This window comes from Thalassophryne amazonica, chromosome 11, assembly GCF_902500255.1.
Source record: "Thalassophryne amazonica chromosome 11, fThaAma1.1, whole genome shotgun sequence".
Classification (NCBI taxonomy): Eukaryota; Metazoa; Chordata; class Actinopteri; order Batrachoidiformes; family Batrachoididae; genus Thalassophryne; species Thalassophryne amazonica.
Window position 1 is genome coordinate 78,756,755 of NC_047113.1, and position 14,183 is coordinate 78,770,937.

Consider the following 14,183-nt stretch of genomic DNA (forward strand, 5'->3'; position numbering starts at 1 on the left):
TGTTTTAGTTCATCTCTCTTGCTGTGTGCAACTCCCTAAGTAAGCAAAGATAAAGTGTTGTATTAAAAGCAGGGCAGGAGATGGCAGGTGGCAGACTGCTGTGGGAGGCCGCAGCACACCGCTGCACCACAGCCTGCCCTGCAAACCCACCACCGCCTAGTGACCCCAACTCTAAATTAGTGAATGTCTTAACTAAATGTGTAGAAATAAAGTGTGTGCATTAAAATGGCAGGGCAGGAGTGGTGGATGGAGATCGCAGTGGGAGGCTGCAGTGCACAGCTGTGCCACCGACTGCCCTGACCCATCCCCAACACCTGACTGCAAAACTGTTTGAGCCCTATAATGTGCTACTTAAAAACCAATATAATGTGGGTGCATGTACTAAGCTGGTGAAGTGCATTAAAAGGGTGTGACATGTGAGGCCCAACCCCAAGCAGCCGGTGGAAGGAGAGGCGCGGTGCAGGGAGCAAGCCACATACACCGGCCCCACCGGGCCCCGCAGCCCACCCCCGAACCCAGTGGAGGCGCCAGGGAATCCATGAGACGGGGGGGCACAACCCCGGAGGAGTACCGGAAGCCAAGGGGAGGAACAAACCAACGTGGGGGACAGGGGGACAGGGGGCCAGGGAGCCGGAGATGGATGGGCCACCCCGCTCGGCGGCCCCCAAACCAGGAAAGGCACGAGATGAGACCCAGGAGCCGGGTCAGAGAAAATTAGATTTCTTTCATCGTGTGATTCAGTGATTTTGAAACTCTGAACCAGGATTCAGACATTTGAAACAACCTTCTTTTAGAAATGTTTCAGAAAAACTGATCTCTTGCAGTTCGTCCACCCCCTGCGGTCAGAATGTGGTACTACAGCTCTGACCATTGAGATGAAAGTGAGTCATGTGACTGATGTTTGGTGAGACAGAGGACACACACCATGTGCACCGCTTCCTTTATTGTGGAAAATATCACACCTACAGCTCACGTTTCCACCCGGCAGGTCTGGTCATCATGGTGACTGTGGGGAAGAAACCACGCTGCACACACAAACACTTTGACATGGAGCACATTTTATGGGTTTAAGTCTCTTCGTCGTCGCTGAGGTTGAGCTTCTCCTCACTCAGGCCGCTCTCGTCGATGTTGTCCAGCGAGTCGGCGCGCTGCACCGTCAGCTCGTCCAGGCTGATGCACGGCAGCATGCTCTGCTCCGGAAACATCCACGGCTTCAGGCTCGGGTTGTGCTTCCGCTTCCACTCAGGATACTTCTGAGATGCCTTGTAGATTTTCCTCATGGCCTGAGAGCGCAAAGACACAGGGGTCAAAGGTGAAAACTGCACAAATGCAACACAACACAACAGAAAAACAAATCAACAACGTGACAACATAACAAAACAACAACAACCACAAAACAACAACATCAACAACATAACAGAACAACATAACAAAACAACATCAACAACAACATAACACACCAACAAATCATCAACAACACAACAACAACAGCAAAGCAACAACAACATAACAGAACAACACAACAACAGAACAACAAAACAACACACCAACAAATCATCAACAACAGAACAGCAAAACAACAAAACAGCAACAAATCAACAACAACAACATAACAAAACAACATAACAACAACACAACAACATCATCAGAACAACAAAACAATAACATAAAACAACACAACAACATCATCAGAAGCATAACAAAACAACGTAACACAACAACAAATCAAGAACATCAACATAACACTACAACATCAGCAGCAGGGGCCTGTACTACGAAGCGGGGTTAACTTACTCAGATGTAACCCAGGGTTAACTTCTTAAACCGGGGTTGACAAAACCTGGTGTTCTCAAGTGGTGTTAATTGGTACTACAACGCTGATTAAGATGTTGATTTGTTGAACCTGTATTAACCTAACTGAAGTTTGTGCGTGTTCACATAAAAGGGGCAGGTTGCAGCGCACGTCACCATTTTTCAATGATGGCGCAGTCACCTTACTTTACCGAAGAAGAATGCACGATTATTATGCGGAGCTACGAGTAATTTAAATTAACGTTAAGGGGGAAATCGAACACATCGTCTGCCAATAAAGCAAGACAGGCTTGTTGGCAACGTATTGCTGATCGGGTAAATGCATACGTACAATTCAATTGTTTTCCAAATCTGTTACAGATGATTAACCTGTGGAATGTCTGACGTGTAAAATAATGTCCTCCTTTCATTAATTATGCCCAGATGCAACACGATTCAGAAGTGGGCATAGGCCTATTAATAAATGTTAGGTTAATTTAATGTTTCCTAAATAGGCTACCTATCTAAGGATTTAAAGCCATTAATGGTCATTCTGTTAACATAGTTACATATATATCACTTTGGCATGAAGGTTATCCAACAGGACAGCCCCATGTGGGGAGAAAAAGAATGTGAAATATGTAATTATAGTAATTGTATCTTAGAATATTTAGAAAAATCACCCAAACCAAAGCAACCCTTATGTGGCTGAAATAAGTGAAAAGAAGGTGAGCTTAGAGTGGACTACACGATAATGGGTATATGAAATAGGCCGAATAGAACGGCTATACCTGCACATTGATACTGTGAAAAGATTTGCGATTGACATAATCACCCGTGCTCTCCCAGGGGTGCACTGATTGGGATTTGCGTGCAATCAATGGCTCCTATTACTCTTGGGAAACCTAGGAGAAACTGTTATTGATGAGCCCCACTTCACCTAATTAATGGACATGCATTAGACCTATTTTGATATTAGTAATTACCCGCGATTGCATAAAACCCTTGTTTGATTTGCATTGCGGATAAATGGCCAGGGAAAACAACAAATGCATCCAACAGTTTAGATAGATCAAGTACTACCTTGCAAATCATACGACATACAGCATTCTTGCTCAGATGTTCAGCATCACCGATGGAATACATAAATTGTCCACTGGCAAAATATCTAAGCGCAAGGCACATTATCTGCTCGATTGTCAGGGCATTGCTACGATGGGTGATGTTACAGACGTCTGGCCCGATCAGCTGACAAAGATAACGAATTCCCTCGGCTGAGAATCTATATCTTTCATGGAGAATATCGTTCGGGTATGTCAGCGGATTCTGGCGGTCTTTAAAAGCCCTCGCCCTGCGAAGAGAGCCCCTCACAATTTGTGCCCCAATATCAAACGGATCATCCAGGTAGGCCGGCATTGTCTTCAGAGTGATTGAAGGTGCATGGGCGGTACTTATAAAGGGAGTGGTTAAGCGAAAACCTCAAGCTAACCTAGAACATAACCTGCTCGGAGCAGGTTTGGCATGCAGCGTAAATTGCCATGGCAGCATACCTCGATCAAAACCTATCCACCTTTCGTAGTACGGGTTAACTGGGAAGTTACTCCACACGTCATCAACTTACTCCCGAAGTTACCCTGATAAGCCAGTAACCCCACTTTGTAGTACAGGCCCCAGCATAACATAACAAAAACATAACACAACAACATAACAGAACAACAAAACAACAACATAACACTACAACAACAGCAACAACAACAACAAAATGGCAACAATATAACAACAACAGCAACAGCAATATAACACAACAACGACAAAACAACAATAAAATAATGACAAAACAGCAACAACACAATGACAACAATGACAGAACAACAAAATGACAATGACAAAAGAACAACAAAACATAACAACAATGGCAGCAACAACAAAACAACAATGGCAAAAGAACAACACAAAACAACAATGGCAACAATAATTTCCTCACTTTTCCCGAGGGTGTCTTCCCAATGGGTTAATAAAGTTCTATCTAATCAAATCAAATCTAAACAAAACAACAACAGCTAAAGAACAATAAAACACAACAAAACAACAATGACAAAACAACAACAATACACAACAACAAAACAACAATGTCAAAACAACAACTAAACAACATGGACAATACACAACAACGACAAAATATCAATAAAACAACATGGACCAAACAACAATGGCAAAACAACAACAAAATATAAACAACACACAACAATGACAAACAACAACAAAATACAAACAACAACACAACAACAGAACACAACAACAACAACAACAACAAAACAACAAGGACAACAATGACAAAACAACAAGTCGACTTTGGGAGTGTGTGCTGATGATACTGAACCTCACCACATCCATGTCACCACAGAACCGCTTTGGGTCCTGGATGCCAACCACCCAGGCAAACAAAACCAGCTAAACACAGGTTTCATTATTTATCCGTGTTTGATTGATGAATTATTTAAAAGTTACTTGAAAGACTGGAAATGAATCCAGAATCAGTTTATTTCTAATTTAACCAAATTTAAAAACAATTTTATACCTTTTTATGTTAATGCGGAGTCTGTGTATCTGATCTGTTTTAAATCAGTTTCGACATACTTGAAGGTGTCCTGAATGTGAAACAGTTTGAAACCAGTTTACCTCAGATTCATCCTGTTTGAATCAGATTACTTTCAGATTTCAGTGCGCGTCCACACAGCACGCATCCACACAGTGAGCGTCCACACAGTGCGCGTCTACACAGTGAGTGCCCACACAGCGCGCATCCACACAGTGAGCGCCCACACAGTGAGCGCCCACACAGTGCACGTCCACACAGTGAGCGCCCACACAGTGCACGTCCACACAGTGAGCACCCACACAGTGTGCTTCCCCACAGTGAGTGCCCACACAGTGTGCTTCCCCACAGTGAGTGCCCACACAGTGTGCTTCCCCACAGTGAGCGCCCACACAGTGCACGTCCATACAGTGAGCACCCACACAGTGTGCTTCCCCACAGTGAGTGCCCACACAGTGTGCTTCCCCACAGTGAGCGCCCACACAGTGCACGTCCATACAGTGAGCACCCACACAGTGTGCTTCCCCACAGTGAGTGCCCACACAGTGCGCTTCCACACAGTGAGTGCCCACACAGTGTGCTTCCCCACTGTGAGTGCCCACACAGTGCGCTTCCACACAGTGAGTGCCCACACAGTGTGCTTCCCCACAGTGAGTGCCCACACAGTGCGCTTCCACACAGTGAGTGCCCACACAGTGTGCTTCCCCACTGTGAGTGCCCACACAGTGCGCTTCCACACAGTGAGTGCCCACACAGTGCGCTTCCCCACAGTGAGCGCCCACACAGTGTGCTTCCCCACAGTGAGCGCCCACACAGTGCGCGTCCACACAGTGAGCGCCCACACAGTGCGCGTCCACACAGTGAGTGCCCACACAGTGTGCTTCCCCACAGTGAGCGCCCACACAGTGTGCTTCCCCACAGTGAGCGCCCACACAGTGTGCTTCCCCACAGTGAGCGCCCACACAGTGCGCTTCCCCACAGTGAGCGCCCACACAGTGCGCTTCCCCACAGTGAGCGCCCACACAGTGTGCTTCCACACAGTGAGCGCCCACACAGTGCGCTTCCACACAGTGAGTGCCCACACAGTGTGCTTCCCCACAGTGAGCGCCCACACAGTGCGCTTCCACACAGTGAGTGCCCACACAGTGTGCTTCCCCACAGTGAGCGCCCACACAGTGCGCTTCCACACAGTGAGTGCCCACACAGTGTGCTTCCCCACAGTGAGTGCCCACACAGTGCGCTTCCCCACAGTGAGCGCCCACACAGTGCGCTTCCACACAGTGAGTGCCCACACAGTGTGCTTCCCCACAGTGAGCGCCCACACAGTGTGCTTCCCCACAGTGAGTGCCCACACAGTGCGCTTCCCCACAGTGAGCGCCCACACAGTGCGCTTCCACACAGTGAGCGCCCACACAGTGCGCGTCCACACAGTGAGCGCCCACACAGTGCGCGTCCACACAGTGAGTGCCCACACAGTGCGCTTCCCCACAGTGAGCGCCCACACAGTGTGCTTCCCCACAGTGAGCGCCCACACAGTGCGCGTCCACACAGTGAGTGCCCACACAGTGAGCGCCAACACATATTTTACTGTTAGTTTGAAGTCTCTGAAACAAAACCACAAATAACAATCTGGAGCAAATTGAACATTTGTCATTTTTTTCTGAATGAATGAAGATTCATTGATGAATTGATTTTCAATTGGTATGTAATGATTAACTATCAATCAACTAAGTTTTTTTTTAGTTTTTATTTGAGTTCATGAACTGACATTATTCTTATCACAGGGTTTTTTTCCCCCTCAATATGATTTCTTTATATTCAGAAAATGCACTGAAACATCAGTAATTTATCGTGCTGTTATCATGATGTTTTACCTTTGGAGCTACAAACTGAGAAACGCGATTCACCACCCACTTTGGCAAAGAACCTGCAGACACAAAAGAGAAGAAAGTCACGTTTCTGGGAGGTGAAGAAATTTTGGTAGACAATGACTTTTTGTGGATTATTTACTTTTACTTTTTGTTGATGTGTTGATTTTTTTTGGCGGCGTATAGTTTATTTTTGGAGGTGTATTTCAAATTATTCAATTTCAATTTATTTTCATTTACATAGTGCCAAATCACAGCAAAGTTGCCTCAAGGCGCTTCACACAAGTAAGGTCTAACCTTACCAACCCCCAGAGCAACAGTGGTAAGAAAAACCTCCCTCTGAGGTTGAAACATCAAGCAGACCAGACTCAAAGGGGTGACCCTCTGCTTGGGCCATGCTACAGACACAAATTACAAAACAATTCACAAAAGAAATATACAGGAAATGTTGCCAGTGAACAGGACAGGATGGTTACAGAAACAGACACCACACCCATCTCTGGATGGAGCCACACCTCAAACAGAGAAAAAAACAGAATCAGGCATCAGAAAGACAACAAATACAGTATAATTTGTCAATATTAAGCAACAAGAAAAACAAAGGAAATACTAAGGTGATCACCGGCCACTAGCCCTAAGCTTCACTAAAAGACCCAGACTTTAGATAAAATTTCTGTTTCCTAATAAAATTAATTTAAAAGAGTAAAAAGCATAGTAACATACTATGCCAGTATGGTAGCCATACGAAAGGGAAAATAAGTGCGTCTTAAGTCTGGACTTGAAAGTCTCCACAGAATCTGACTGTTTTATTGATGCAGGGAGATCATTCCACAGAACAGGGGCACAATAAGAGAAAGCTCTGCGACCCACAGAGTTTTTATCCACACTAGGGACACTAAGTAGTCCTGCACCCTGAGAACGTAAAGCCTGGGTCGGTACATAAGGTTTAATTAGGTCAGCTAGGTAGGGAGGTGCCAGTCCATGAATAATTTTATAGGTTAGCAGCAGAACCTTAAAATCTGATCTCACTGGGACAGGAAGCCAGTGAAGAGATGCCAAAATGGGTGTAATGTGGTCGAACTTTCTGCTTCGTGTCAAAAGTCTGGCTGCAGCATTTTGAACCAATTGGAGAGCCCTAATGCTAGACTGCGGTAAACCAGAAAATAGAACATTGCAGTAGTCCAATCTAGAAGAGATGAACGCATGGATCGGGGTCTCAGCATCAGCCATAGACAGGATGGGATGAATCTTCGCTATATTTCGCAGGTGGAAGAAAGCAGTCCTCGTAATATCTTTAATGCAGAGGTCAAAGCATAGGATCAAAAATTACCCCAAGGTTCCTCACTTTGTCAGTGTGATGTATGACACACGAGCCTCGGCCAAGCGTTAACTGGTCAAATTGATGCCGATGTCTTACTGGACCAAGAACCATCATTTCAGTCTTATCAGAGTTTAAAAGTAGGAAGTTGTCCAGATTTTCACTAAAGTCTGATGTTTGTCTGTCTGATGTTTTAAAAAGGAAACAGAACCATCCAGATGCAGGTTCGTCTCTTCCAAATGTTAAACCTGAAGCATCGGAACTTGTTTGTACTTTTTGGGCCATGACTGTTGTAGACATGTGGGTGTCCTCACCTTTGGGGTCAACTTGGGTCAGGTAGTATAGGGTGGAGCAGCTGGTCCCGTTGGACTGGATCAGGTATCCAGTCAGAAGAGACACGGCTCGGACGTAATCCTTCTTTGGAGGGTGTTGCTGTTGGGTCAAACAGGACATCAGTTCAAGTTTTCAAATAATTAACAACAATCATAACAGGTGCCTCGTTTTCTTACACTTATGTCTGTTTCGTTGTCTCAGCATCAAAAGGACCACTGACACTGAGGGGACACCAGCTATGACATTTTGGGCATGTGGTGTGTTCCTCTGGACATGATCTAGCGCACAGGAGATTTGCAACCACAAAAGCAAACAAATGTAAAGTTCAGGGTCGAAGGAGTTCAGACGTCGACACGCCGGAGCTGCTCTTTGATCTCAATTTCTGTCTCACAAGTCAAAGTGGAATGAGGCAACTCTGGTCAGTTTTTCACTGTTTTGTCAGGTTTTTTTGGTGGCATTCTTCTCTACGGAGCTCCCTCTACAGCTCTGGATGACATATGTCGTAAAACCTCACTGCGCCAAGCCCCCCACCACACTCACCATGTGCATCAAAGAAATAAAGCCTTGGTTAGCTTGCTCGTATAGCTGCTAGCTCGCTGGAGCCTCAGTAGGGGAGCATGTTGGTGTTGGGTTGCAGTTCTTGTTTCTTGTGAGAGCTGAGACTCTCAATCAAAGGACAGCAGGTCAGCGTCTCTAAATCTGCAAGGCTGGTTTTCTGCTACAAGATGCTTCATTTTTGTCACACATTACAGTGAAGTTTACAACATGTACAATTTCTTATTTTTGTTCTTTCAAAACGACACTGAAATGTGTCACATTCATCGATTTCTATTTCAATTTCTTTGAGAAAACTCTCTTAAAAACATTGATCATCTCCACACTGTTTTCTATTCATGTCTGGTTGTTAGACTCCAACCAAGATGGCGGTGCTCTGGCAACAGCCAGCAAATGAACCGGATCGGCCCAGAACTCCATCTAGTGAGTAAATAGAAATCAATGGTCACATTACATGAAGATGTTCTGTGTCCAATCAGCACCACGGACAGCTCACCTGAAGCTTCAGCAAACATAAGTTCAAAAACAGATGTTGAAGGAAAAGACTGATCTCTGAAGAACCATGTTTCATGATAAAAGGTTCAAGGAGTTTGAGGCCTCATCAGTTCATAAAAGCAGAGTTTCCTTTTTACTGAAACGAGAATCCAACAGCAGCAGCAACATTTTACAAATACTTTTATTAGATGAATTAATGAAAAACGCCCATTTTAAAGAGTAAGAACATCTACTTGTATACAACCCCAATTCCAATGAAGTTGGGACATTATGTAAAAAGTAAATAAAAACAGAATACAATGATCTGCAAATCCTCTTCAACCTATATTCAATTGAATACACCACAAAGACAAGATATTTAATGTTCAAACTGATAAACTTTATGGTTTTTGTGCAAATATTTGCTCATTTTGAAATGGATGCCTGCAACACATTTCAAAAAAGCTGGGACAGTGGTATGTTTACCACTGTGTTACATCACCTTTCCTTCTAACAACACTCAATAAGTGTTTGGGAACTGAGGACACTTATGATTGGGTATAAAAGGAGCATCCTCAAAAGTCTCAGCCGTTCACAAGTAAAGATGCGGCGAGGATCACCATTTTGTGAACAACTGCATGATAAAATAGTCCAACAGTTTAAGAACAATGTTTCTCAACGTTCAATTGCACGTGTTAGGACAGCGTGGCTTCGTAGTAAAAGAGTGCGGGTACTAGACTGGCCTGCCTGCAGTCCAGACCTGTCGCTCATTGAAAATGTGTGGCGCATTATGAAGCGCAAAATATGACAACGGAGACCCCGGACTGTTGAACAACTGAAGCCGCACATCAAGCAAGAATGGGAAAGAATTCCACCACAATTAGTGTCCTCAGTTCCCAAATGCTTATTGAGTGTTGTTAGAAGGAAAGGTGATGTAACACAGTGGTAAACATACCACTGTCCCAGCTTTTTTGAAACGTGTTCCAGGCATCCATTTCAAAATGAGCAAATATTTGCACAAAAAAACAGTAAAGTTTATCAGTTTGAACATTAAACATCTTGTCTTTGTGGTGTATTCAATTGAATATAGGTTGACGAGGATTTGCAAATCATTGTATTCTGTTTTTATTTACATTTTACACAACGTCACAACTTCACTGGAATTGGGGTTGTATATGATGCCATAAAATGAACATTTGTGGCTGTGATGCTTCTTTTTTATTTTCTTCATTACATTTGGAGCGTTGATGTTAGAACATCTGCAGCTTTCTAGTCATGAAACCCTCAACTTTGAATGAAAGGTAGCATTAGCTTTACAATGCTAACAAACAAATCGCTTTATTTTACAGAAAACATGTTTCAACTGTGGAAAATATTTTAAGTTAGAAACTAAATCATGGAGTTGAGTGAAGCCCCAAAAGGAAGCTCATTTGATGTGTTGAAAACTAGCTGTTATTTGTGTAGGTCGTACCGGGTGTTTGACCGAGTAGTTGATGATCAGGTAGTCACTGCCGAGGGGAAGCCACGACCTCATGGTCACAAAGTCCCTGTTCTTCAGTGGGCTTGGACATTTCCCTTTAAAGCACAAAAACACACAAAAACTAGAGCGCAAACCTCCACCAACACTAGTTTCCAATTCCACAAATTTTTTACCTCAGAAGGTAAAAGTCCTGTTAGAAGTGACTTTTCATAAGATAAATTAGATGTGATCAAATGTCAGGAGGATGTATTTAGTTCATGCAATTGAATTAAAGTTTTTTTGTGGTGTTGTCAGGTTTTTTTTCAGCTTGTTTGGTTTCTGAATTGTTTTTCAGATCATTTTCACAGAACACTGGTTGCTGTGCACAATGTGTCATTGCTTTTTGTCACTTGGTTTCCGGCTGATAACTGGAAGACAAACAGGCATAAAATTAGAAAGTCCATGCAATTTTGGTGGTGTAGGTAAATCCAGAACAGAAAAAAGAGTGATTGAGGCACTTTTGATTGAGATATAAAGCAAAATGTACATTAAATGGGCTGTTCAATATTAAATTCAAACGTCCACAAAATCCACAATCCAAATCAGATCTGGATCAAACTTTGTCAGGTGATAGTGAGTATCAGTCTGCACCTCATTCTTAAATATCAGAGTGATTGGGGCACGTTTGGTTAAGATATCATGTAAAATATACATTAAATGTGGTTTTCAGTGTTAAATTGAAATGGCCACAAAATCTGTAATCTGGATCAGATCCGGATCAAACTTCAGTCGATAAAAGAAACCATCCTACACCTCTCACTCATGTTCAGTGCTTGCTGTTCAATGCTTATTCCAATTAAGGGTCATGGCTTCTTTTCACAGTGGCTGGAGTCTATCCCAGCAGTCATAAGGTGTGAGGCGGTGTTCACCCTGGACACGACGAAAGCCTGTCACAGGGACACATACAGACAAACAACCACATTCACACCTACAGACAATTTAAAGTTCCAGTCCACCTAACCGGCATGTCTTTGGATGTGGAAAGAAGCCGGAGCATGTGGAGGGAACCCACACAAACACGGGGAGAACATGCAAACTCCACACAGAAAGACCACAGGTGGGAATCAATCCCATGACCTTCTTGCTGTGAGGCAACCGTGCTAACCACTAATCCACCGTGCTGCTACCATCTGACATAATGCTTTCAAATATGAAAGAAATTGGATATTTTTTGATAGTTATGAATTTCTGAAAATTCGTTTAGTGTTAAAGTTTAGGGATTTTCCAAGTTTTTTCCCCGACTTTGACCTTTGACCTATGACCTTAAAAATTGAATCAGTTCTTACCTATCAGTATATATAACCTTTGTAAAAAAAAAATTCATAACAATATATGAAAAATTGTGGGTTCAAGGCTGTTCAAAAACAAACAAACAGGGGCAAAAACATAACCTCTGCCCAAGATCGTCTGCGTGCTTACACGTGAGCAGATGTCTGCGTGCTTACATGTGAGCGGACACCTGCGTGCTTACACGTGAGCAGATGTCTGCGTGCTTACATGTGAGCGGACACCTGCGTGCTTACACGTGAGCAGATGTCTGCGTGCTTACATGTGAGCGGACACCTGCGTGCTTACACGTGAGCGGACACCTGCGTGCTTACACGTGAGTGAGGCGTAAGGGAGGCAAGTTGTCCCAGTCCGTATCAACATGACGCTGGTTTAAACACTTGGTGGTGATGGATCCTGATCGAGGGACAGACATGATCCTTGATCCAACATCCTCTATGATGTTCATAAAGGATGTTTTAAATGTGTGTGTGTAATAAATGTGTAATACAGCTCATGTGTGTTTTGTGTTGCTGAACAACAGAAAACAGAGATGAGAAACTCACAGGAGTAGTAACCAACATCAGCGTTGACCGTCAGCCTGCCGATGTCATATGTGTCAATCATGTTGGTGTCCCACTTCCTGCGGTAGCTGGTGTCATGGAGGACATCGTACAGTGTCTCTGCTGTCACGTCCTTACACACTATTCTCATCTGAAACACACAAACATGGACACCTACAATAATCAATCGGTCATCAATCATTAATCATCAATCATGTTCAAGGGACTGCACCAGGAAATGACACAGTGGCCCTATGAATGGCTGAGTGTCTTCACACTAACTGCAGCACTAACTTTGTCACTAACTCTATTTGGAAACGTCCTACACATACAAATAAAAAACACGTTTTTAAAAACATTTACAGATTAACTTGAAAGCATTTGTTTATCAACATTTATTCAGTCTTTATCGACCACACAAATACTTGTAAGATCTACGTTTTGCATGAATGGATGAATCAGACAAGACTGTCCACTTCTTCTGTTTGTCCTCCTTACAGAACCTGCAGCAAAACCTGACAGCTGTCCTATGAAAGTTCAAAGATTTATACACGTTGCTCTGTACGTCCAGACAATATGCTGCTTTTTCTTTCTAACTCAACATTCATCTTAAACTGGCCTTACACTGTGTGAGTTTTGGCCCTTTTTCAGCCGCGTTTTCACTTGTGCGAGAAATTTTTGGATCGCGCCGAGTTTCAGCTTAATCGTGCATCCTGCATCGTGTAGTATACATGGAGTAATGAGCTACGTTTAACCTCTCACAACCACCACCCCATCGACAATTGTATGGTCGGATGAAAATCAAACCTGTTTGATATACTGGTCAGCTGGTCGGATGAAAATCAAACATGTTTGATATAGGACACTACCAGTAACTCTGGTGGTGTCAGGGAATCATCGGGAGGAGATAGAGTTTTTTGTGACTCCCCCTACCTCCCGTGTGATTCTGGGGTTCCCATGGATGCTAAAACACAATCCCCGGATTGATTGGCCATCCGGGGTGGTGGTACAGTGGAGCGAGACCTGCCATCGGGTGTGTTTAGGATCCTCGGTCCCTCCCGGTTCCCAGGCTAAGGAGCAGGTCAAAGTCCCTCCCAATCTGTCGGCGGTGCCGGTTGAGTACCACGATCTTGCTGACATTTTCAGCAAGGAAAAGGCACTCACCCTTCCCCCGCAACGTCCGTACGATTGCGCCATCGATTTGATTCCAGGCGTGGAGTTCCCGTCCAGCAGGCTGTACAACCTCTCACGACCTGAGCGCGAATCGATGGAGACCTACATCCGGGACTCCTTAGCTGCCGGGCTGATCCGGAACTCCACCTCCCCGATGGGAGCAGGTTTCTTTTTTGTGGGCAAGAAAGATGGCGATCTTCGTCCATGCATTGATTATCGGGGGCTGAACGAGATCACGGTTCGCAACCGATACCTGTTGCCTTTGTTGGATTCGGTGTTCACCCCCCTGCATGGAGCCAAAATATTCACAAAGCTGGATCTTAGGAACGCATATCATCTAGTTCGGGTCCGGAAGGGAGACGAGTGGAAGACGGCATTCAACACCCCGTTAGGTCATTTTGAGTACCTGGTCATGCTGTTCGGCCTCACTAACGCCCCCGCGACGTTCCAAGCTTTGGTAAATGACGTCTTGCGGGACTTCCTGCACCGATTCGTCTTCATGTATCTGGACGATATACTCATTTTTTCTCCGGACCCTGAGACTCATGTACGGCATGTACGTCAGGTCCTGCAGCGGTTGTTGGAGAACCGGCTGTTTGTGAAGGGCGAGAAGTGTGAGTTTCATCGCACCTCTTTGTCCTTCCTGGGGTTCATAATCTCCTCCAACTCCGTCGCCCCGGATCCGGCCAAGGTCGCGGCGGTGAGAGACTGGCCCCAACCTACGAGC

General features: G+C 44.4%; 1 protein-coding gene across 1 annotated transcript in view; it reads right to left on the bottom strand.

The window, feature by feature from the left end:
* Positions 1–927: 927 nt before the first annotated feature.
* The window catches only part of stard15 (StAR-related lipid transfer (START) domain containing 15), a 47,292-nt gene continuing 34,036 nt past the window's right edge, over positions 928–14,183 (bottom strand). Inside the window, exons 2-6 of the mRNA XM_034182253.1 lie at positions 12,287–12,434; positions 10,407–10,510; positions 7,888–8,005; positions 6,262–6,314; positions 928–1,283 (exon numbers count right to left, since the gene is read on the bottom strand). Coding sequence (XP_034038144.1) covers positions 1,068–1,283; positions 6,262–6,314; positions 7,888–8,005; positions 10,407–10,510; positions 12,287–12,434 — 639 coding nt within the window. The 3' untranslated portion in view covers positions 928–1,067. The remainder of the gene's footprint in view (positions 1,284–6,261; positions 6,315–7,887; positions 8,006–10,406; positions 10,511–12,286; positions 12,435–14,183) is intronic.